This window comes from Podarcis erhardii, assembly GCF_964252035.2.
Source record: "Podarcis erhardii genome assembly, chromosome: 7".
NCBI lineage: Eukaryota > Metazoa > Chordata > Lepidosauria > Squamata > Lacertidae > Podarcis > Podarcis erhardii.
Genome location: NC_138511.1, coordinates 88270850 through 88296120, shown reverse-complemented (window position 1 = coordinate 88296120; position 25271 = coordinate 88270850). Strand labels below are relative to the sequence as shown.

At 54.0% G+C, this 25271-nt stretch overlaps 1 protein-coding gene across 1 annotated transcript in view; it reads right to left on the bottom strand.

Moving 5' to 3' along the window:
• The window catches only part of AKT2 (AKT serine/threonine kinase 2), a 28736-nt gene extending 6995 nt beyond the window's left edge, over window positions 1–21741 (bottom strand). The window contains exons 1-10 of the mRNA XM_081869207.1: window positions 21588–21741; window positions 10628–10741; window positions 7157–7285; window positions 6842–6953; window positions 6435–6588; window positions 5481–5612; window positions 4575–4640; window positions 3215–3283; window positions 2688–2810; window positions 824–952 (exon numbers count right to left, since the gene is read on the bottom strand). Coding sequence (XP_081725333.1) covers window positions 824–952; window positions 2688–2810; window positions 3215–3283; window positions 4575–4640; window positions 5481–5612; window positions 6435–6588; window positions 6842–6953; window positions 7157–7285; window positions 10628–10673 — 960 coding nt within the window. The 5' untranslated portion in view covers window positions 10674–10741; window positions 21588–21741. The remainder of the gene's footprint in view (window positions 1–823; window positions 953–2687; window positions 2811–3214; window positions 3284–4574; window positions 4641–5480; window positions 5613–6434; window positions 6589–6841; window positions 6954–7156; window positions 7286–10627; window positions 10742–21587) is intronic.
• Between the last annotated feature and the right edge of the window lie 3530 nt (window positions 21742–25271).

Below are 25271 nucleotides of genomic sequence, written 5' to 3'. Positions count from 1 at the left end.
TCCACATTTTGCAATTTACACTAATCTTTGCATTCCACAATCTTCTCAAATTATCTATATATTCTTATTATCTTTCCTTACTAATTTTTCTGCCATCCAGTGCTTCACATTTTAATCTAGGCATGTTACTGTATCTTTTTTTGAGCAATATTTTGCCATATATTCATCAAAACATTTCCACCCCTTTTTTAAAATTTTTGATTCGACTGAATTCTTATTATAGCAGTTAAAAAGTAAAGGGACCCCTGACCATGAGGTCCAGTCGTGGCCAACTCTGGGGTTGCGGCGCTCATCTCGCTTTATTGGCGAAGGGGGCCGGCGTACAGCTTCCGGGTCATGTGGCCAGCATGACTAAGCCGCTTCTGGCGAACCAGAGCAGCACACGGAAATGCCGTTTACCTTCCTGCCAGAGCAGTACCTATTTATCTACTTGCACTGGCAGGCTTTTGAACTGCTAGGTTGGCAGGAGCAGGGACCGAGCAACGGGAGCTCACCCTGTTGTGGGGATTCGAACCGCCAACCTTTTGATCGGCAAGTCCTAGGCTCTGTGGTATAACCCACAGCGCCACCTGTGTCCCATTATAGCAGTTAATTTTGCCACAATTAAATATTCATTTAGTTTACAAATCCATTCCTCCTTTGTGGGTATAGTTTGTGACTTGCATCTAGGTGGCCCTTCCCTGGCAGCCATGAAGGGGGCAGAAACAGCTACCGCAATCAGGAGAGAGGCCAGCCAGCCACCCCCCTAATCATCTCAGCCCTCGGTTTCCCTGGCCGTTTGGGCCGCTGGCCTTGCCCAGGCAAGAGCCCCCCCCCCCAATACCTCAGGGGCCAAGTACTCCGGCGTCCCGCAAAAGGTCTTCATGGTGGCGCCGTCGCTGATGCCCTCCTTGCACAGCCCAAAGTCCGTGATCTTTATGTGCCCGTCCTTGTCCAGCATGAGGTTCTCCAGCTGCAAGAGGCGCAAAGGCGAGTCAGGGGCGAGGCGGGGTGGGAAAGATCCTGCTCAGATGAGTCCCCAAGAGGTGGGCGGCGGGAATGATGCGCTGGGAACAGCCAGAAGCAGCAGCAGCAGACACGCTGGACCTCAAGGGCAGAGGGCAGCCAGCAATAGTGCCACTGTATTCTGCTCTGGTCAGACCTCAGCTGGAGTACTGCGTCCAGTTCTGGGCACCACAGTTCAAGAAGGACACTGACAAACTGGAACGTGTCCAGAGGAGGGCAACCAAAATGGTCCAAGGCCTGGAAACGATGCCTTATGAGGAACGGCTAAGGGAGCTGGGCATGTTTAGCCTGGAGAAGAGGAGGTTAAGGGGTGATATGATAGCCATGTTCAAATATATAAAAGGATGTCACATAGAGGAGGGAGAAAGGTTGTTTTCTGCTGCTCCAGAGATGCGGACACGGAGCAATGGCTCCAAACTACAAGAAAGAAGATTCCACCTAAACATTAGGAAGAACTTCCTGACAGTAAGAGCTGTTCGACAGTGGAATTTGCTGCCAAGGAGTGTGGTGGAGTCTCCTTCTTTGGAGGTCTTTAAGCAGAGGCTTGACAACCATATGTCAGGAGTGCTCTGATGGTGTTTCCTGCTTGGCAGGGGGTTGGACTCAATGGCCCTTGTGGTCTCTTCCAACTCTATGATTCTATGATTCTATGAGGAGAAATCATGCATTTCATTCTTTACCCCTGTAGGCTGACCCAGAAACCGGGGAGCCAACGTCCCCACCTGGGTCTGGAGCTGCTGCAACCGTACGCCAGAAGATTCCTGAACTGCACAGGGTTGGACTGGGTGGCCCCACTCTATGATTCTAAAGCAGATGTGGCCAAGCTCATAACTGGTCACATCCTATTTGGACTCCTGGCGTGACTCGAGGCTGTGTGGACAGAGCCTTTGTGCTGCCCTGGCTGCCAGCGTGACTCCAGGCCTTCAAAGGGCTGCTCTATCACTGTACACCACTTGAAGGGCCCAGGATGTCTGCAAGGAGGGCATGATCCTGCTTGCCCATTGGTGGAGGCCAGGGGCTACAGTGGCCTTGAGTCTGGGATTGCCTTGCTCAGAAAGCCCACCTGCTGCCTCCTTCCCTGTGGAAAGGTGGAAAGCACTCAGTCCTTCCCTGGAGGTTTTAAAGCAGCGCTTGGGTGGCCATCTGCCTTGGATGTTTTAGTTGAGATTCCTGCATTGAAGGGGGTTGGACTAGAGGACCTTCAGGGTCCCTTCCAACTCTACAGTTCTACAATCCCCACACCAGGAGAAGGGTTTTGCTTTCAAGCCTGCTGGTGCTCTTTCCCAAATTTATTCTTCTGGCATTCTAACTATTTCATTGCATTCTGCTTTGAGGGCATTTGAGACTCCGTTGGTGGTTAAGAATGCTGGACTCGGATTGGGAAGAGCAGGGTTCAAATTTCTGCCTGGCCATGAAGCTCACTGCGAGTCCCTTGGGTGGGACAAAAAAGCAGCAACTGGTAACTTTGAAGGAGAATTTTAGTTTTAAAAGTACCATGTGCCACCTCCTCCTCCTACAGACCCTTCCTTCCCTACCCAGCTCAATGCTGTGGGCAAAGGCAAAACCTCTTATGGAAAAGGGAGCCCTATGCAGCTCCCACCTCTCTCCATAAGAAGGCAGGATCTGCTTCTCACTTGAGCGCCTTCTGCTGAGGCCAGACCAGGCGTTCCGCGCGGGATTACCTTGATGTCACGATAGACGACGTCCCGGGAGTGCAGGTACTCCAAGGCGGAAACAATTTCAGCCCCGTAGAAACGAGCACGGTCCTCAGTGAAGACTCGCTCCCTCGAAAGGTGGAAAAACAGCTGGACGGGGAGGGAACTGAATTTTATTATTTCGGCCACAGACCGGTTCCAGCCCACATACAATATCAAGGAAGTCATAAAGCGCGATAGGAATACATTTGAATTTGCAATTAGGTATAACAGGGACAAGACAGATATAGCAACAGTTAAAAAATATATAAATTAAAATTTAGTCACTAACATATAACCTAAAATTATCCTTTGAATCATTATGATAGCATAGCTTGTTGTCGGGGAGGGAAGAGGGACATCTGGAAGGTGAGCAGCAGGAAGAATGAAGGACGGCAGCCGACAACGGCGATTCTCTGGGGACCCCAGGGCCACGGGTGCAACTGTGCTCAGCCACGTAGCTCCTGTCAGAGCGCGACTGTGTCCCTCTCCCCCCCCCCAAAGCAGACACTGACCTCCCCTCCGTTGGCATACTCCATGACGAAGCAGAGGCGGTCGTTGGTCTGGAAGGCGTACTTCAGCGCCTGGAAAAGGGAGTTCACAGAGTCAGCAGCCTTCTATTATTATTAAACTTTAGGTGCAGAAGAAGAAGCAGCAAGCACCCAGCCCCTCTCACTGAGCCTTCCCAGGCAGCTGCTGCTGACAGGTCTTGTTTGTGTGCTTCCCAAGACAAAGGAAAGGAATATGGGACCATCACAGCCTATGCACTTCTAAATTGTGCAGTTTTAACTGTACGCAGGTGACAACCACTTGTTGAAATCCTGCAAGATAAATGCATGCAAGGTAGAGAGCTTTTAAACTCATTGCCGATGCAGCGGCGAGGCTCTGGCAATCGCAGCGAGCCTCTTCAAGCCCAGCTGGTCCCCTCAACACCTCACTATCCGTGAGTTCTTTTTTGGGGGGGGGGTGTCTAACCTTGGCACTCACGCCCAATCGCCCAGAAATCCCGATAACGGTCGTCTCTTAAGCGGATGACACGCACCACGTCGCCATTTTCCCTTTGCAAGCAAACTGGAAGCCCGTCTCCTACTCTTTTCAAGCCATCTAGGTTAGTGCCCTCACTGCTTCCATAGATCTGTATAGCAATGTCATTGTGACACTGGCACTATTATTTTCAATCCCTTTCCTAAAGATCCTGTCAGGGAACTGACATCAGAGCAAACAGCGGAGGCAGGTCTCCAGAGCGATGCCGGAGAGGGAACCAGTCGGGGGGAAGGAATTCAGCGTGACGCCAATAGAGAGGAGAGGGAGATGGAGGAATCGGTGTCAGGGCTCCGAGACCCTTCAACCGAGACCAGCGGAGAGAGCGCTGGCACGCCCTTGCCGTCCCCTTACTTGCGCAGACGCGTTCCGCGCAGGGAACATAGGCGGAGACTTGGGGTCAAACAGCTTTTATGCTGGAAGAGATTCAAGAAACGGCCACTGACGGATTCTGCAAGTGACTAACAGGTCACGGAGGGCGAGCTCTAACCCTAAACATGGTTGAGCAAACTAGCTGACTAAACTGAAGGCAATTACGCACGAGTAACCCACCCATAACCATCACAGATCCCTAGCATGGAATTTGTCGTTTTGACAGCCACCATGCACTGGGTCGGCCTCTTGAGCTCTGGGGTACAACCCCAAAGTCTGGCTCCTGGCCTGACACTTCCAGTTCACAGCCCCTGCACCGGTCTATCATACGAGGAACCAAGTCCCTGTTCTTTCTCCCCTCTGGTCCCACAAGCAGCCACCCGCAGAGACAGAGAATCTCGCAGGGCATCAGAGGATGCCTGGCGCCCATTCCGTCCCACATGTTCCCGAATGTGTACGTACCGTGAGAAAGGGATGCCTCGTGTTCTGCAGGACTCTGCTCTCTGTGACAGTGTGGGCCACCTCGTCCTGCAAAAGACAGGGAAGAAAGCATTGTCACCCGAAACGGCCTCATTATGACATGAACAAGTGATAGCCCTAACCAGCTCAGCCCAGTAGACCTGAAGGAGCGTCTCCACCCCCATTGTTCTGCCCGGACACTGAGGTTCAGCTCTGAGGGCCTTCTGGTGGTTCCCTCCCTGCAAGAAGCAAAGCTACAGGGAACCAGGCAGAGGGCCTTCTCGGTAGTGGCACCCGCCCTGTGGAATGCCCTCCCACCAGATGTCAAGGAAATAAACAACTATCTGACTTTTAGAAGACATCTGAAAGCAGCCCTGCTTAGGGAAGCTTTTAATGTTTGAAGTTTTATTCTGTTTTTAGTGTCCTGTTGGGAGCTGCCCAGAGTGGCTGGGGAAACTCAGCCAAATGGGCGGGGCATAAATAAATGAATTAATTAGTTATTATTATTATTTTATTCCCAGCGGAAAAACCAAAGCGATACACCCACCCAGCACTGCTCCTCTTTGTGGGGCTGCACAGAGACCTCCTTCTTTGGAAGTGTGTTGGGGGGGGGATTGGTGTATCTCTAATGATTCCCAGCATGACCATTTATTCAATTCTGCCTCCCTCCCTCTCTCCCTCCCTCTCTCATTTCTTCTGCCCCTTGCTCAGTCACCCACAGGCTACTACGGCTCTGTGCAGCCCCGGTGGGAATCTGACCGGCATTTCATGCCATGTGGACTTCTGATGATGGACTCGTGGCCTGCTATTTGCCTGGATGCAAATCCCGCCTCCCCGCAACCCGGGACGTGTCTCCGCCCCCCACGTCAAAGTCACTCCGCAGCCTGCCTCCCCCGCTTGGCCCTGTACCTTGGCAATGATGACTTCCTTGCGCAGGATCTTCATGGCGTAGTAGCGCCCCGTGGCTTTTTCCCGCACGAGGATTACCTTCCCAAAAGTGCCCTTCCCAAGGAGCTTCAGGTAGTCAAAGTCATTCATGGTCTTTTAAAAAGGAAAAACACAAGGCTGGGTTGAACATAGGACCTTCACAGTTTAGAAGGTCTGAACATTTTGAGACTTGCACGAGGACTAATGAAGAGAGTAAGTTTCATTACAACTTGGGGTGACTTCATAGATTTCATGAGTACAGAATTCTTATTGCATGGCTGACATAATCACCCCCACACCCACCTCTCTGGTGAACTAGGCTCAACTGTGGAAAAACAACAGCATCTCTTCTAGCAATAGTGCCATTGTTATATCAATATTCAGAATTAAAGCTTAATTCCTTTTATTACTTCAGTCCATCTCAAAGCATCCGCTGTTTAAAACAGCGCACTGTATTTCCATTTTGTTTCATTTTTTTTTAACATGTATCATGATTTGGTATACTATATATTATACGTAGTTTGATTATTTTGTCCCATTCTTTCATAGTTCCATATGTTATATTGGCTTTACACCAAATCGGTTATCGCGTGTGCTGCTCCTACATGAATTCCAGTTTTTGTGTTTTACACCTTCCGTTTCAGAACGAGGATGCTTCTTGTTCTTTATTGTTTAGAATTTATTTATTTTTAAAATATTATTTATTTTTAAAGGAAAAAACACAGGGCTGCTGCTGGCCATTATCAGCCGCCAGGGGGGGGGCGGGGGGGGGACTAGGCACCTTCACCATTTGAAAAGCTTGAACATTTTGAGTCCATGTCCCTGGTTAAACGCCGCGTGGCAAAGACTGGCGAAGCTGGCGGGGAAACAGCTTCTGTGTCCTCCTACTCCGCTGAGCCAAAGTGGAAGGAAGCCCCCGCCCCGCCCCCTCCTTACCGCCTTGGCCCGGGTCTTGGTCACGGCCACCTCCATCTCCTCGGCGCCTGTGCTGTCGCTGGGAGAGCCGCACTTGTAGTCCATCCTGTCCTCTTCCGGCTCCTGGTTCTTCAAGCTGTTGGCGACCATTTGTATGGCCCGGATCCACTCCTCCCTGCGGGCAGCACAGGGGAAGTCAGGGCACTCGTGCCACCCAGGCACGAAGGCCGGCCAGCGGGCACCAGTCCCTGGCTGGGAGAGTCCCAGTGCCCGGGGATCGGGGACGAAGCCCTTCCAGCAGCCAGAGGCTGGGTGCAAGCGAGGGCCCCCACCCCTGGTGGAACCGGGGTGGCCGAGTGGAGCTGCCCCAGGGGCCCAGAGAGCAGGGTGGGGTGGGATCAGGTGCCCCGCTCCAAAGCCAGACGCACCGCTCGTCGGGGGAGTCGACGTGGAACGTCCTTTCGATGACGGTTGTCCACTGCAAGCAGCGGATGATGAAGGTGTTGGGACGAGGCCGCTCGACTTTCATCAGCTGGCATTCTGGAAGAGGAGGAAGAGGGGGCTGCTGGGCCTTCTCCAAGGACAAAACACGTGTACAGCCCCCAGCACAGCATCGTGGGAGGAAAGGGAGAGGGTTGGCGTTTTGCTGCGTTCTAACTGCAGTCTGCCTGGAGCTCCAGGGGAGCCTCACAGTCCCTGCCAATATGGAGGGCGGGGGTAGTAGGAGGGTGGGGAGGACGTACCTGCCACAGAGAAGTCATTCAAAGGGGGCAGGCTGTGGTCTGACGTCTCCGGCTTCTCCTTGTACCCAATGAAAGACCCATCGCTTTTCAGGAGAAAGTACCTGGGCCTCCACGTTTTGATGTATTCCCCTGGGAAACAGAAGGGTGAGGCATGAGGGGCCTGAGGGGGCGAGAGGCACGTGCAGAGTGCCTGCCAGGAGGCTGCCTTTGAAAAGGCCCTGCAGCCCAACAGCGTTGATGCCCCTGGCAGCAGATTCCCCTCCAAGGCTGGCAAGGGACTCTCGCTCTGCCAAGGGAAGCTGAGAAGACCAAGCCCGGCCCTCGTCCGCTTCCTCAGGGCACCTGGAGCCGGGCTCTGCACCCCTGTCATAAGGACATGAGCAGCCTGCTGGATGAGGCCAAAGGAGCCCCATGAAGCCCAGCATCCTGTTCTCAAGCCTTCTCTTTCTCCAGGGATCTGTCCAATCCAGGTTGGTGGCCATTACCAGCTCCTGCAGGAACGAGTTCCATAGATTACCGTATTTTTCGCACCTTTTCCCTCCTAAAAAGTAAGGGAAAATGTGTGTGCGTCTTATGGGGTGAATGCAGGCGGGAGGCTCTGCTCAGCGCTCCCTTTAAAGAGCCGCGTAGAGCGTGCTCTTGCTGGCTTTTCCCCGAGGAGGGAGAAGGGCAGCCCATCAGTCCCTTCTCCCTCCTCGGGGAAAAGCCCCCAAGAGCCGCACACAGGCTCTGCTCAGCACTCCCTTTAAAAAGCCGCACAGAGCGTGTGTGCAGCTCTTGGGGGCTTTTCCGCGAGGTGGGAGAAGGGACTGACGGGCTGCCCTCTATCCCTTCCCACACCTCCTGAAAAGGCCAGCAAGAGCCGCTGCCAGGCTCTGCTCAGCGCTCCCTTGTAAGGGCTCCCTTTCGTCTCTCATCCCGCTTTGCTGGGAAGCCAGCAGAAGAAGAGGCGCTGCGCAGCTATCACTCTTGCTCTGCTGGCTTCTCAGCAAAGCGGGAGGAGGGACGGAAGGGTTTAAAGCAAGAAAAGCGAGAGCCGCTTACATGCTCTGCACAGAATATTTTTTTTCTTGCTTTCCCCCTCTAAAAACTAGGTGCAACTTATGGTCAGGTGCGTCTTATGGAGCGAAAAATACGGCAACTCTGTACTCCTTAAAGACACACCTGGAAAAACACCTGCAGGCCGCTTTGGAGGGTTCAGGGAGGATTTCCAGTGCTCAGGGTTGAGGTGGGCTGCCCCTACCAGCACATCTCCAGAGCCAGACCTTTTTTTGGCTTCTGGCAAGAGCCATTCTGAGAGGTGGCTCAGCCTTGCCCTCTCCCAGGGCCAGGCTCCCCCTTTGGCCTGCAGAAGCCAAGGCTGCGAGGGCACCTTCACTCCTCAGCAGGGCCCGGTGGCAGCAGAGGGGGGCTTCCCTCAGCAGGGCCAGGCAGCCCCCTCCACCCGCTCCTCTGGCTCCAGGGACCAAAATAGCCTCTGGGCAGACCTGGCTGCTGCTGCCACCAGCTGCTATCTATATTTGTCTGCAGGAGCAGGAGGAGGAATTTGCTGGAGCCACAGCCCTACGGGGTGGGAAGCAGCTCTGGGGACAGCTGAGACTGCCATGGAGGGAGCAGGGAGAAGGAGGGGACTTGCAGTGGGGGGACAAAGAGGGGTTTCAGGAGCAAGAGGCTTGTGCCGAAAGTCATGGCTCTGGCAATGAACATCCCCATTGCTCACCCCAGATTTCACAGTCTGTCTTCCACAAGGACTAGCAAAAGCCAAGGAGTCCAGGGCACCAAGCACAACACCAAATGTGGAGAGCAGAAGAAAACTGCACAGACCGGGATTCTGGTCAGTGACCAAAATAAATCAATTCATTCATTCGTGCACAGACTGCGGGGAGCGGGGCATCTAGGGACAAGGAGGGAGCTTCTGCTCTCGTGTGCCCCACGGATGACTCCTCGCCAAGCCCATGCTGGCCACCTCCATGCTGCCCTCCAAACAGCAGAGAATTGCAGGCAGAAAGGGTCAGGCAGGCAATGTCTAACCGTGTGCAAAGGAGTCGGCACTCCTGCACCCCAAGAACGTAAGACAAGCGGGCTGGATGAGGCCAATGGCCCATCTAGTCCAGTGTTCTTTTCTTCCAGTGGCCAGCCGGCTGCCCCAATGGGGAGCCTTGAGCAGGACTCTCCCCACTCTAGATTCCCATCCACTGGAGCAAGCGCCCTGCAAAGTGTGGAGGCGGCACACAGCCACCCTGGCAAGCAGATGCTGCTACAGCCTTGTCCTCCTCCACAAATCTGTCTCTTCCTCTTTTAAAGCCATTTGCATTGGTGGGCACCACTGCATCCTCTGGGAGGGAGTTCCACAGTTTAACTATTTGCTTGACTGGATGGGCCCTGAACTAGCAATTAATCCAGAATGCGGCAGCTAGACTGGTGACTGGGAGTGGCCGCCAAGACCATATAACACCGGTCCTGAAAGATCTTCATTGGCTCCCAGTACGTTTCCGAGCACAATTCAAAGTGTTGGGGCTGACCTTTAAAGCCCTAAGCGGCCTCAAAGGCCCAGTATACCTGAAGGAGCGTCTCCACCCCCATCATTCTGCCCGGACACTGAGGTCCAGCTCTGAGGGCCTTCTGGTGGTTCCCTCATTGTGAGAAGTGAGGTTACAGGGAACCAGGCAGAGGGCCTTCTCGGTGGTGGCGCCTGCCCTGTGGAATGCCCTCCCAGCAGATGTCAAGTAATTAACAACTATTTTACTTTTAAAAGACAACTGAAGGCAGCCCTGTTTAGGTAGTTTTTAATGTCTGATGCTGTACTGTTTTTAATATAAATTATTATTATTATTATTATTATTATTATGAGAGAAAAACTTCTCTGCCCACTTTCTCCACACGCAATTCTGTGGACCTCTCTCACGTCCCCCAACACTCGCCCTTTCCCCTAAACTAAAAAGCTCCCAAAGCAAGCTGCTCCAGCCCCAGGACCATTCTGCTTCCCCTCTTTTGCACTACAACTGTGCACAGGATTCCAAGGGGGCCCACACTGCGCAGCTTGGGCTCCGATGCTCCTCCAACCCAGAAGCTCAAGCCGCGAGGCAGCCATGGGGAGCGCTCTTCTCTCCATGAGCCGGTCAGGGGGACACCTGCACTTAGACCTAAGAATGCAGAGATAACATAGCGGAGGGGCAGCGGCAGCAGCAACAGGCCCCTCAGGGACACAGAGGGAGGCTAAGCTCTGTCTAGAAGCAAACAGCAAAAGGAAGCCAACACAGACTTCATTCAGAGGTGCAACAGACACCCAACAACTTAGGTGCCTTATGAGACGGGCTCCCTACTGAAGCCTGCAGACATAACAGGGCTCTGTCCTACCCAGAGCCTGGTGCAGCAACCTCCAGGGCACGGCCCCCACTTCCAGGAACGCAAGAACCTCTCAGGCCCCTCTTTCTGTCAAATCTTGTGTGTGTGTGTGTGTACATTGCTCACCTCTCTTGTGCAACCAGCCCTCCTTGACGACCGACACCTCATTCATGTTGACGTGGCCGTGTTGAGCTCACAGGGACTAGATTCTGCCCACTGAGCCGTGGGTGGACTGGTGACCTGCAGGAGAGAAGAGAACAATGGCAGTGTGGGTCCCAGGCTGATCTACCTCTGGGGATGGTGAAGAATCCCTCTCCCACAGAGTTATAGGGCCTCCCTCCCACCCACTGCTAGTGTCCCCAGCACCTGACAAAAACCTTCTTCCCCAAACAAGGTGGATCCCTCAAGAGTCACAGCGGGTGCTAATTCTGCCTCCCTGTGGAAGCAGAGGGCCTCACCAGCCTCGGGAAGGTCCAGATCCCCAGGGATAGGCCACTGGCCCAGCCCAGGGCGAGGCGGGTCTCCCCAATGGAGGGGGTCTTGTAGAGGAAACTGAGCTGCTCTGCAAAGCCAGACGCTGTCACTTCCAGGACCAAGGAAAGCCTATGCAGCTGCTTTCAACATGGGACACAGAGGAAGGGGAAGGCTGGGGTGACTGAGGGACCCCCCAGCCCTGTTAGGGAGGTATTAGAAGCCAAGGGCAATGGGGGTCTCCCCGTCCCCGCCATGATGCTTACACCTGCTGGCAACTTCCCCTTGGCCTTATCTGCCCCCCTGATAACAGGCACTGCCAGCAGCAGATAAGAGGCCCTTGGGAGCTGCCACGACTGCACATGCTCAGACCGGAGAGCAGCCCTGGCCAGCCGGGAAAACAAACAGCTAGAGAAAGATTAATCCCAGGCACCTGATGGGATTAAAGAGGGAGAGGGGTTCAAAGACTAGCCCAAAGATGCCGCCAGAGAAGCAGGGAAAGGGCTGCCCCCCATGCAACTTGCGAGTGGGGCACTGAACAAATGTGCAGAGGGGTGCTAGGACTGTGGAGGGGGGGGCCTTTCATTACCCTCCTCTTTCCCAAGGGCCAGTTCATTGATGCTTGGGTGACATTCTGAAGGTGGGAGACCAAGTGAACAGAGTGGTTTGCTGTATAACAACCCCCCCCCCCAGGTCCACCTGCCACCCACCCACCCACCCCAACTGTCGACGCAGGAGGCAAGGAATCCCCTTCCTCCTTGGCGGGTCACAGATAACAGGTGAGGGTTGAACTGCCCCAGCCAGCACAGTCCTCCTGGGCCTCTACTGTTTCAGAATCCGGGGGGGGGGGTGGACAGGTGGAAACACCTGTTTAAAGCCTCACTCGGTGCCACAAAAATCCCCACACTGAGAATCCTGGTACACCGGAAAGAAGGCTAGCTTTTTGCCTCCCCCTCACCCCCAATTCACCAGCCAGCTCAGTGCAGACAGGGTTTTCAATGGGCAGGGAGCAATCAAGCACCCCCAGAGTCCCGGTTCCAGGGTTGTGCAACAGGACGGACCCCCTTGGCCCCCACCAGACCCGCTGGGGATCACCCAAGGTCAGCTCCCTCTCCGTCCTGCCAGGGGCACTTGCCTCCCCACAGCCGTGCAAAGGACACAGCGCTGGACTTTAGCCTGACCCAGCAGGGAGCTTCCTGCGTGCCTGGCAAAGGGGTGAGCCTCCTGGAACCGCCAGAGACCACCAAAGAGGAGGACCCTGTAGCTCTGGCCTTGCCGGACCTCCTGGAGGGAGGCCAGCCTCATTCCCAGGGTGGGGCTCATGAGACTCGGCAGAAGCAGGCCCACTCTGAGCCCCACGGCCCAAACGCAGCTCAGCTGAGGCCAGGCGAGAGCATGAAGGTCGCCCACTGGGCGAAAGGACGCCAGCCTGGCTTTTGTGTGTTGACACCGAGTGAGAGGTCCCCCTGCCCAGCCAGGAAGGTGCTTGTGCAAAGCTCTGGCGGCCTTCTGTGTTGCTCCAGAGGCTGAGGCTGACAGCAGTGGCGGTGGGGTTGCGACAGGCCTTGGGAGTCATTTACGTAAGAGTGAAAATGCCCCCCCTCCCAGCAGGGAGCCAGATCCAGACACGGCGGCTCCACTCCTGGAGGCAGGCACAGAGATTTGGGCAAAAGGGCAGAGCCCTGAAGAGCTCAACGGGGAGAGCCAGACCTCTTGCTGCACCCCCTCCACCCAGCTGGCTTTGCTCCCCAAGCAGCTGGAGGAGACAGGTGGGGAGCAAAGGTGGCCTCCGAAGGGCCACAACAGAAGCCAGAAAACCACCTTTGCTGGTGCCCAGCGTGGAACTGTGTGGCAAAGGGATTGCCCAGGGAGGAGGAAAAGGGAGAGAAGGAAAAGAGCCCAGAAGACTCTTGAAAATTGCAGAGGCCTGCAAATGGGGATGGGGGGGGCCCGACATGCAGACCTCCTGTGTCTTTGACTGAGAAGCGCCACTCAAAAGCACCTGAATAAAAGCCCTTTATTTTGCATGGCTACTCCCTGGCCCCACAAAACACCTTTTAACAGGAAAAAGGCAATGGCGTTTGTCACACTGACTAGACACTTTTCTCGGAAAGTGGCCCACAGCTCCTTGCAATCAAAGCAAGATCATTTAAGCCAGAACACAGCTTGGCAGGGAAAAGGTGGGACTTACAGATCCCACGCCAGCAAGCGAGGAAACTAAATGCCTCAGGTGATGATTGCAGGGTCTGGGTCGGTCCTTGAGGGACTTTATAGGTCACAACCAGCACTTCAAATTGAGCCTGGAAACTAACTGGCAGGCGGAGCAGTCAAGCCAGAGTTGGTGTCGTATGTGCAGACTGTCCAGCTGCCAAATTCTGCATCAGCTGCAGTTTCCTGAACCTTCTTCAAAGGCAGCCCCACATATAAAGCATTGCAGTAGTCCAGCCTGCAGGTTGCTACAGCTTAGGCAACAAAGGTGAGACTGCACCTGTCACAGTCACAGCTATCGGAGCCCAGTGGCCGGGACCTTTAGCTGAGAAGGGAGACGGGCAGCAAGATGCAGAGTCTGGTCTGTAAACCCAAAACCCACCTGGGCAATGGGTGGCGAAGACACCCCTCCTCTGTGCGGAAAGGGCAGCTGGTGAAAGTAAGAAATGCAAGTTTTAAACAATGGAAAGAGCGGTCTGGGCTTGTTGCTGCTACTTTTTTAAACACAAGCCCCCCTCTGGGAATGGGTGGAAGGGGTAAAAGCCAAGTGGGTGTTCTGAGCTGCACCTGCTTCTGCCTCTCTCTGAGTAGTAGTAATAATAATAATAATAATAATAATAATAATAATAATAATAATAATTTATTATTTATACCCCGCCCATCTGGCTGGGCCTCCCCAGCCACTCTGGGCGGCCTCCATAGAAACCAAAAATACAGTAAAATATCACACATTAAAAACTTCCCTGAACAGGGCTGCCTTAAGATGTCTTCTGAATGTCAGGTAGTTGTTTATCGCTTTGACATCTGCTGGAAGGGCGTTCCACAGGGCGGGCGCCACTACCAAGAAGTCCCTCTGCCTGGTTCCCTGTAGCTTTGCTTCTCGCAATGAGGGAACAGCCAGAAGGCCCTCGGAGCTGGACCTTAGCGTCCGGGCAGAACGATGGGGGTGGAGACGCTCCTTCAGGTATACTGGGCCTTTGAGGCCGTTTAGGGCTTTAAAGGTCAGCACCAACACTTTGAATTGTGCTCGGAAACGTACTGGGAGCCAATGTAGGTCTTTCAAGACCGGTGTTATATGGTCTCCGCGGCCGCCCCCAGTTACCAGTCTAGCTGCCGCATTCTGGATTAGTTGTAGTTTCCGAGTCACCTTCAAAGGTAGCCCCACGTAGAGTGCATTGCAGTAGTCCAAGCGGGAGATAACCAGAGCATGCACCACTCTGGTGAGACAGTCCGCAGGCAGATAGGGTCTCAGCCTACGTACCAGATGGAGCTGGCAGACAGCTGCCCTGGACACAGAATTGACCTGCGCCTCCATGGACAGCTGTGAGTCCAGAATGACTCCCAGGCTGCGCACCTGGTCCTTCAGGGGCACAGTTACCCCATTCAGGACCAGGGAATCCTCCACACCTGCCCGCCTCCTGTCCCCCCAAAACAGTACTTCTGTCTTGTCAGGATTCAACCTCAATCTCTTAGCCGCTATCCATCCTCCAACCGCCTCCAGACACTCACACAGGACCTTCACCGCCTTCACTGGTTCTGATTTAAAAGAGAGGTAGAGCTGAGTAAGAGAACTCGAGTCCAGCTCTCCAGGAACAAGTCCTTGTTGGCCTGATTCGCCCACTCCTCCAGCAGAAGGGGCAAGGCAGAGAACCTGGGGTCCTGCAAGGCTCCAGCCTGGAGAACTGGAAGCAGGAGGGACTCTGCGACCTGGAAGATCTCATGACATGAAGCTCCTGATGTCACCAGGAGGCCATGGCAGGGAGGAGGGCAGTGCAGTGGTCTAGGTCAGGGGCCCAGGGACTGCCAGGCGTACCCCAGGACCCAATGCTGCTTCTGGAATCCCCCCAGCCAAAGGTGTTCTATAAAACAACCTTGTAACTCCTCCTGTTTCCCAGAGGGTTGCCTGCCCAAGCGAAGGTTGCAAGAAAATGATCAATGAGTGTTGGCGGGGGGGGGGGGGGTAAAAACAACCACCCCCACACCTGTAATATCAGAGCCTTTGTCTGTTATCTTTGAGAATTCTTGGAGAACAGGTGAGGTCCCTACAGACTGGAGGTGGGCGAATGCTGTCCCCACCTTCAAAAAGTGGGGGAAGGAAAACCCAGGTAACTACCGACCGGTGAGCTTGACATCGATACCAGGGGAGGTCCTAGAACAGATAGTTCATCAGTTGGTCTGTGAGCATTTAGAAAAGGATGCTGCGATCACTAAGACCCAGCATGGGTTTCTCAAAAATAAGTCACATCAGACCAATCTGATTTCCGTTTTTGATGGAATTACAAACTTGGTGGATCAGGGAAATGCTGTGGACATAGTGTATCTTGATTTCAGTAAGGCTTTTGACAAAGTCCCCTATGATATTTTTGTGAGGAATTAATGGTTTCTTGTCAACCTGGGGAAAAGTGACAAGTGGGGTGTCACAGGGTTCTGTCCTGGGCCCGTTGTTTGACATCTTTATAAATGACTTGGATGAAGGAATTGAGGGGATGCTCATCAAATTTGCAGATGTCACCAAATTGGGAGGGGTAGCTAATTCTGCAGAAGACAGAATCAGAATTCAAAATGACCTTAACAGATTGGTGAACTGGACACAAGCTAACAAAATGATTCTCAATAGGGAGCAATGTAAGGTTCTGCACTTAAGCAGGAAGAACCAGGTGCACAAATAAAGGATGGGGGAAACCTGGCTTACTAGCAGTACATGTGAAAAGGATCTAGGGGTCTTGGTGGACCACAAGCTGAACATGAGTCAACATTGAGATGCAGCAGCAAAAAATGCTAATGCTATTCTTGGCTGCATCAACAGAAGTCTAGTGTCCAACTCAAGGGAAGTAATAGTCCCACTCTCTTCTGCCTTAGTCAGACCACACCTGGAATGCTGTGTCCAATTAAGGGTAATACAATTTAAGAAAGGTGTTGACAAGCTGGAAGGTGTGCAGAGGAGGGCAACCAAGATGATCAAGGGTCAGGAAGCCAAGCCTGATGAGGAACGGTTGAAGGAGCTGGGTATGTTTAACCTGGAAAAGAGGAGACTGAGAGAGATACGAGAGCCATCTTCAAACATCTCAAGGGCTGTCACATGGAAGATGGAGCAAGCTTGTTTTCTCCTGCTCTGGAGGGTAGGACTCGAACCAATGGCTTCAAGTCACAAGAAAGGAGATTCCGACTAAACATTCGGGAGGAAACTTTCTGACACTAAGAGCTGTTCAGCAGTGGAACAGACCCCCACGAGAGGTGGTGAACTCTCCTTCCTTAGAGGCTTTAAAGCAGAAGTTGGGTGGCCACCTGTCAGGGATGCTTTAGCAGAGATTCCTGCATTGCAGGGGGTTGGACTAGATGACCCTGGGTGTCCCTTCCAACTCTAAGATTCTACGATTCCCTGGAGAGGCGCACACACGAGCGCACCCCTCAGAGAGGGTGTCTGGTCTCTTTCCTCTCCCCCCCCCAGTTTGTACACCTGTTCCCTACCACATAGGCTGTTGGGCTGCTTCCCCATCCCAGGCCACCAAGCCACAGCTGCTGTTGTTGTTGCTGCTGCTGCTGCAGAGAGAGGAAGGGCACCTAATCCCAATTCCTCTCCCTGGTTGAACACAGAAGAGCAGCAACGCTCACCCCACAGGGAGGGAGGGAGGGCAGGCAGTGGGGGGGGGAGAGAGAGACTTGTTGACTTGCAGAGCATGTGTGACTCAGATACTGCGAGCACCAGAGTTGTTTACGCACTCCAGGATGTGACCCTGTGGAACAGGAGGGGGGAGGAAGGGGGGTCTGGTCCCCAGGAAGAGGAAAAACACACCAAGTGCGATAGAGAGGGAAGGGAGAGGTACTGATTGGAGTTAAGGGAAGAGGGGACGCAGCTGTCTGAGAGGGACGCAGGTGTTGGTTGACTACAACTCCCATCATTCCTGACCACTGGCCATGGTGGCTTAAGTCAATGGGAGATGGAGTCCATATCTGGAAAGCCAACAGATGCCTCCCTCATCCCACCCCCCAGCCCTGTTGTAAAACCTTTGTAACAGCTGGGATTAAGGCTGTATAAGGGGTCGTGCAATCTACAACAGGTACGTCCAACTCCCAAGAGACTGCGATCTACTCCCAGTATGTATAAAAAATTGGCCGTGATCTACCTTTTTTTAAGGAAGATGGTTGACCAAAGTTGTTGAGCTTTTTTGGGGGGATGGATAAGGAACACCCAGGCAATCACTTTCACTTTACTTATTACCCGCAATCGACACCAGGGACACACCCGCGATCGGCAGGTAAATCAATCAACCTGTTGGACATGCCTGATCTATAACATGCAGGGTGGCAGCCAATGCTTGTCCTACTCTGAGTAGGCCCTTTGAAATTAATGAACCTCCATTAACCATGTTGATTAATCACAGTGGGTCTACTCTGAGGAGGAATAGCATTTCATGCAGCCCACAGTCCTACATTAAAAAACAAACAATCGATTATAATGGTCAATTCCTTGCTGTCACCATCAAAAAAATATGATTTGAAAGCAGGTAGGTAGTAAATTACTAACGCAGGTTCAATCTCCGTATGGTACAGCTGCATATTTCTACATGTAGGGGGTTGGACGAGATGATCCTCAGGGGTGGGGAAAAGCCAGAGGGTGAGAGAGAAAGGGAGAAGGCAAGTTCTGTGGAGGGACTTCTCCAGAGTGTGGACTGCCTCAGGATCTCTGGCCTTTAGAGCAACCACCAGGAAGGTAGGTGATGGAAGGAAGAGGAAGGGCTCCTTTTGGTTTTGCGCAATGCAAGTAATTTGTTCTTTTCACAAGGATGCAAAGACCATAACAGAGATCCAGAGGGGAGGTGCTAAGAGCCAAGCCAGGGCAGCTTCTCTGGGCGCAAGCAGAGTACCCAGCCTTCAGACAGACACCCCTCTATTCTAAGAAGTTAAACACTGCTTAACCTGCTGAGGGGACATGAAGATGTTTAGGAAAGGAAACTGCGCTTTTTACAGTCAACATTAACTTGTGAGCTGCTAAGATTAACAACAAACAGGTGGGGAAAGTATTTGACAAACAGGCCCAGGGAACAGTTAGGAGGAGCCCCAAAACCTGTGAAGGCAACAGTTTGCATCTGAGCTTTTGCATTTGAATGCTTTTCATTCTTTCAAAGCTTTTGTAATTTTGGTGCACTGACCGGCTCAAGGCTTAAAGCAGAGCAGATTTACTACTTTCAGGCCACGAGAACTTTCCTTCTTACCCAAATTTACAAAATGGGTTCAAGTGTCTCCAAAGGGGGGCAAGAGCTGGAGGAACAAGAGAGTCATGGCCCAATACCCCGAACCTCGACACCACCAAGGGGCAAAGCTGTCTCTGGGGGGAGACAGAAACAGCTGACCCCTCCCTCTCCCCACACATGCTGTTCCTCTGCAAAGCCTACACACCAATGACCCATTTCTCTCTTGTGGAATCTTCCTCCTTTTCCTAAATCCTGTGGCTGTGTAATACGCAATTTATTTACTCTCCATCAAACTTATTCAGCTTCTTCACAATATATATATATTTTATTACAGAAAGGAAAACCACCGCACATTCCACCAGGACCCTGTCCTCCCACCGTTCGTTTTTCCAGGAAGGCATCTAAAGCGGATGCTCCCCTCTTCAAGATCTCTCTTCCCGAGAGCGGAATTTCAAGTCCGGCCATTGCTACATCCCAGCGCAGACATTCCAAGGGCAGGCCGTGCAGGAGGAAGTGAGCGCACCGTCCGGGAGCAACAAGCCTGCCCGCCAGCCGGCACATTTCCTAAATGTCGAGCAGCGACTCTTGAGTTATTTTTAGTGGCCTGCTGGGGCCTTCATAAGAACACCCTGCTCCTTCATGCAAACCCCACACAACTGAGAGATCCAGGTGAAGGGATTGAGGCCCAAGGAGCAGAAGGCAGGGGGCTTCTATGCACAGGAGCCAAAACACACGAGTTAGACGTCCTGAAACGCCCAGCACTCAGGTGTCACTGCAAGGTGGACTGAAACATGTAGCAGAGGACAAGGGGGGCCTGGTAACCGTGCTGGAAGCCTGCTGACTGCCCAAGTGCAGAAAATGTGGTCTGAAAGAGCCAAGGCCCCAGCTGTAGATTCATCTGCTCCCGACCTCCACAAGGCAGGCAAACCCTCTCCCCTATTCAATGGGCAAAAGCCTAGCACCATTCCCGCGTGCTGTGCGCCGCATGCTCTCGTCTGGAATGTGGTCTTCAGCTAAGGGGACAATACCTCTCCGGGAAGGCTGGCAGGCACCCAAAGCCTGGGACTGGCAGGATTAGCATGCCTCAGTCCCCCCAAAATCACCCCCGAGGTCTGCTGCTCTAGTGGCAAAGAGTGCCAGTTTCTCAGGACTATCCTACAAACACACCGGTAAGAGCAGCTTAGTGTCTAGATGCTGGGAAAGGCAACTTTCCCTCTGCATGTGCATTCAAATGCAACCAAAGAAACAGAAGGGACCAACATGAGTCATAACCGTGCGCGCTGTGGCCCAAGATCAACAACATCCAAAGGCCAACAGACCAAAGAAACCAGACTGAAAAGGGCAGCGAATGTGGGTGATGTGTCAAGAGAAGGGCCCAAAACAAGGCGCAGAGCAGGGCAGCGACCCAGCGGTTAGCACGTCAGCTGACATCCAGCCACAGCAGCCCCTGTGGATTCCCCCAAACACAGGGGGTGGTTTCCAAAGCAAGGCCCCTTCAAAACAAAACCCCAAGCTCCTCGCACCTTGGTGCTAGATTGCAGCTCTGAGGTGCAGCCTTGCCACAAGGGCAACCCAAATGCAGCTTCTGGCAAGGAGGACCAGCTCTTGGCATCTCCTGGCATCATACAGGTGTGCTTAAGAGAGCATTGGGTGGGATCGCCACCAGTACATAAACACACACCCTTCCTCATCCCCTTTCTCCTCCACCAATTGCTTGGCTGGGCTGCATCTGCCAAACAGCTCTCCCTCCCTGTTCTATCCCCACAACCACCCTGCGAGGTAGGTTAGGCTAACAGACTGGCCCAAGGTCACGCCCAGTGAGTTTTATGGCCGAATGGGGACTTGAACCCTGGACACACAGTTCCTAGCCCAGCTCTAACCCCTAGGCAATACTGACTGGAGCTGATACCTTGCTGGGTGTGACCAGGAGCATCTGCCTAGCCTATGGCTCCCTTTTTATCATCAGCTGGCCATGAGGGAGCATCTGAAGGAAGAAATGGGATACCTTCTCCACATATGCATGAGCAACTTGGAAGAATAGTAGGAAGCCAGTAGCACTGACCATAAGGAGCAAGCAAAGGTGTCAAGATAGCCTACCCAGAACTGCGCCCCCCCCCACCCACCCAAAAAATCAGTTTGGTGCGTGGAGTTGAGACCAAACAGGCCCTAGGTTGCCATTCAGGTGGCAGCAGCTCCTAGCAGCACCCTTAGGAAGGCAATTCCACAGAGCCCTAGAGTTGAGGGGGCCTCCAAGGGTCATCCAGCCCAACCCCCTTGCAGTGCAATTTGTGTCTTGAGCGGCTCACCTGAAGCAGGGCAGGGCCAGCCGGCCAGAACTGCTGCAATACCATCCCATAAGCAGCTGTGTGACCAGGGTGGTGGTGGTGGTGAGGGGTGGCAGCAAAGGGGCCTCCTTGGCTGGCATCTGGAGACCCAGCCCAGAGGCAGCGAGGTAGTGGAACAGAGTCTCTCTGGAGGGGGCACCCAATGGAGCATGGTGGGCGGAGTGGGAAGCCCTCCGTTGGGTATTCTTTAGCTGTCACTAAAGTTAGGCTAGACTACCCCTGGGCAACCCCTCCCAGCTCTACCCTTCTCGCAGGGGTCATCTGCACGGGATGCTTCGGTTGTGATGGCCGCCTAGCATAGGGGTACGACTAGATGACCCCTGGGGAGCCCTCCCAGCTCTGCTCTTCCGATTCTGCGATTCCAGAGGGGAGCAGGGGTCATCTGCACGGGATGCTTCGGTTGCGATGGCCGCCTAGCATAGGGGTACGACTAGATGACCCCCTGGGAACCCCTCCCAGCTCTACTCTTCCGATTCTAGGCGTAGCGGCCGCCTGCCGGGGATGCTTCGGTCGTGACGAACGCACGGCTACGGAGGAGCGGGGTTGAGCTAGATGACCCCTGGGGGTCCCGCCCCACCCTGCGGTTCCGCGTGCAAGCCTGCCTCCCAGGGCCGGAGGGAGGGAGAGGCCGCGAGTTGGGGGAGGGGCGCCCTGCCTCCCCCCTCCCCCCCGCCCCGCTCGGCCTTCCGCGCAGGCCCCGCCCGCGGCCGCCTCCGCTCCCCCCGCGCCCATGGTTCGCTCCCACGTCCCCCCCCCGCGCCCGATGGTTCTGCCCCGCGCTCCCCCCTCCCTCGCCTCCCACAGTGCCCCGCGTCCGCGCCTGCGTCTCTCCGGGCGATACCACTGAGGGCAGGGGGGGGCGCGGCCTACCTGGCTCCGCCGCCGCCGCCGCTACCGGCGCCCCCTCAGGGCCGCCATCCTTATCCTCGCCGCCGCGTCAGGCCCGACGGCGCCCGCGCTCCCGGAAACCCCGCCCCCCGCCGGGCCCACGCATGCAGGAAGGAGGGGGAGGGGCGGAGGCGGCCGGGGCGGTGCGCGCAAGCGCGGAGCGAGGCGGAGCCCGGCGAGACGAGGCTGCAGGGCCGCGAGACCGAGGACGAGCAGCAGCGCCGCCGTTGCCGCCTTCGGCCGTGTGCGCATGCGCGCCCCGGGCGGCTCCCGAGCCGCGGCGAAGCCGTCAAGGCGCCTGCGCGGCAGGAGCAGGCCCGGCTGGGCTCGGCGCGCATGCGCGGCTGCCCGGGCCGGGGCGAGAGGCGGCTTCTCCACGTCCGCAGCTGGCGCGGCCAATAGGAAGGCGGAGGGGGAGGAGCCCCTGCCACCACCTCCCCGCAGGATCGAGCAGGAGCATGCGCAGAGTGCAGGATGGAAGCAGGGCATGGGAAAGCTTCCGAACGCAGCAGGTCTCTTCGGCGGGAGGGCATTAAGCCGTCAGAAGGAATAAATGACCGGCTCTCGCAGTAGTGATAATGACAATGCCTTTCTCATTCCTCTTGCTTTTAATGTATTTGCGTGGGGTTTATTGTCTGTAAGTTGCTTTGGGCTGCCCTGGACAAGGTAAAGCAACTCGCAAATTTAATAAATAGCAAATGAATGTGGCCTGTAGATGTAAAAATTCCTTCCAGTAGCACCTTAAAGACCAACTGAGTTAGTTCTAGGTATGAGCTTTCGTGTGCATGCACACTTCTTCAGATACACACTTCAGATACACACTTTCGTGCATGCACACGAAAGCTCATACCTAGAACTAACTCAGTTGGTCTTTAAGGTGCTACTGGAAGGAATTTTTTTATTTTGTTTTGACCATGGCAGACCAACACGGCTACCTATCTGTGCCTGTAGATGTAAATAAGGACGACAAAGGTCAAAAGCCACGTGGTGGAGGAATTACGATGCGGGGGGGGGGGGTACACACACACAAAATATACATGTATTGGCTAGATAATTTAGAAGGAGGGATGTGCACGTTTCTGCTGGAATCTGTAGGTAAAGGGACTCCTGACCGTTAGGTCCAGTCGTGACCGACTCTGGGGTTGCGGCGCTCATCTCGCTTTATTGGCCGATGGAGCCGGCGTACAGCTTCCGGGTCATGTGGCCAGCATGACTAAGCCGCTTCTGGCAAACCAGAGCAGCGCACGGAAACGCCGTTTACCTTCCCGCCGGAGCGGTACCTATTTATCTACTTGCACTTTGACGTGCTTTCGAACTGCTAGGTTGGCAGGAGCAGGGACCGAGCTCACCCCGTCACGGGGATTCGAACCGCCGACCTTCCGATCAGCAAGCCCTAGGCTCTGTGGTTTAGACCACAGTGCCACCCGCGTCCAGTTGGAATCTATACTTGCATATTTATTACATTTATATACCACCTTTTCCTGCCAGGAGTTCCAGGTGACTCATGTTCAGCATTTTATCCTCACAACAACCCTGTGAGGTAGGTTAGGCTGAGAGAGGCGGTGACTCGCCCCCAAGGCCACCCTTGGAGCTTCATGGCCAATGAGTGGGGATTCGAACCCTGGTCTCGCCCAACACTGACCATTATGCCATGCAAGCTACGGACCTCTAGGAATTAGGGCTGGTGGTTTGAGGGCCTGGAGTATAACTTCCTAACAGAATTTAGAACTCAGGGGGCCAAGCTGGTTTGGCAGGCCAAAGTCTGTGCCCACCACCACACACTCTCCCCTTCACTCCCACCCCCCAGCTTCAGAGGGACTCAAGGGAAATATAGAGCAATCACCTGTCCCAAGCTCAGAAGGCAGCCAGGTCATTCACCCCATTTTACGTAGGGGTTTTGGTAAGACATAGCAAAACGGCAGGGAAGTCGTTTTTGCCCACCCAGTTCTGTTCAACTCCACATGCTTGTTGCAATAGATGGAAAGGGAGGAATGTGCAGACCCACTTAAGAAGCTGCTTTTGGCAGTCAGACCACCCGCCCACCTAACCCGTGCCATCCACTCTGACAGGAATTAGGTTTCCAAGGACTGAGGGCCTTTCTCCGTTGCCCTTAGTTTTAACCAGAGGTGCCGCAACTGAAACTGGGATGTTTCTGCATGCAGAACGGGGCTACGCCTCTGCCTTGTTGTTGTTGTTGTTCAGTCGTTTAGTCGTGTCCGACTCTTCGTGACCCCCTGGACCAGAGCACGCCAGGCACTCCTGTCTTCCACTGCCTCCTGCAGTTTGGTCAAACTCATGCTGGTAGCTTCAAGAATACTATCCAACCATCTTGTCCTCTGTCGTCCCCTTCTCCTTGTGCCCTCCATCTTTCCCAACATCAGGGTCTTTTCCAGGGAGTCTTCTCATGAGGTGGCCAAAGTCTTGGAGCCTCAGCTTCAGGATCTGTCCTTCCAGTGAGCACTCAGGGCTTATTTCCTTCAGAATGGAGAGGTTTGATCTTCTTGCGGTCCACTCAAGAGTCTCCTCCAGCACCATAATTCAAAAGCATCAATTCAGCCTTCTTTATGGTCCAGCTCTCACTTCCACACATCACTACTGGGAAAGCCATAGCTTTAACTATACGGACCTTTGTTGGCAAGGTGATGTGTCTGCTTTTTAAGATGCTGTCTAGGTTTGTCATTGCTTTCCTCCCAAGAAGCAGGCGTCTACGGCTCTGCCTAGCTAGCCCAATAAGCACTATAAGTATTTGGGGGCACATGGAGAAAGGGGTGTGTTGTGTACCTATCCCGGCTGCTTTCCCAGGAGCTCAGGGCCGCCTAGAGAAGGGCCTCAATTGATTCTGAATTCCAATTGCTTGAAGCTACAACAGAAGAGAGTGCTCTTGTGCTCAGGTCCTGTCTGTGAGCTTCCCATGACAGGCATCTGGTTGGCCACTGTGAGAACAGGATGCTGGACTAGACGGGAGTCCTTTGGCCTGATCCAGCAGGCTCTTCCTAAGCTCTTATATTCCCATCGTGTAGGTGACCATGCCAAGCCTGGCTGACCCTTCAGCAAGGGGACTGCCCTCCAGCACAGCTGGCGGGGTGAAGCAGCCGCCTTAGACGGCAACGTAACCAGCAGTGGGCTGCTCTCCTCACTGCTTCCACCACAATACCCATTTCAGGGAGATGGGGGTGTTCTGGATGTTGGATAGGGGGCAGGCAGGAGGCTGCACATTCCCTGGTCATCTCAGGGGGCGAAACAGGACAGGCTTCCCCTGTTCTTCATAATGCTGCTGTGTCCCTACAACCATGGACTCACAGCTGCTTCGAAATGGCACTGGGGTTGTGTGTGTCTTATTACCTTCCCTTCTTTCCTACATGGCATTTTTGTGCTTGGGGCCTGAGGAGGAAGCAGGTGAGGAATGATTCTGCAAGAAAGATGAAGGTAAAGGGACCCCGACCGTTAGGTCCAGTCGTGGCCAACTCTGGGGTTGTGGCGCTCACCTCGCTTTATTGGCCGAGGGAGCCGGCATACAGCTTCCGGGTCATGTAGCCAGCATGACTAAGTCGCTTCTGGCGAACCAGAGCAGCGCACGGAAACGCCGTTTACCTTCCCTCCGGAGCGGGACCTATTTATCTACTTGCACTTTGACGTGCTTTCGAACTGCTAGGTTGGCAGGAGCAG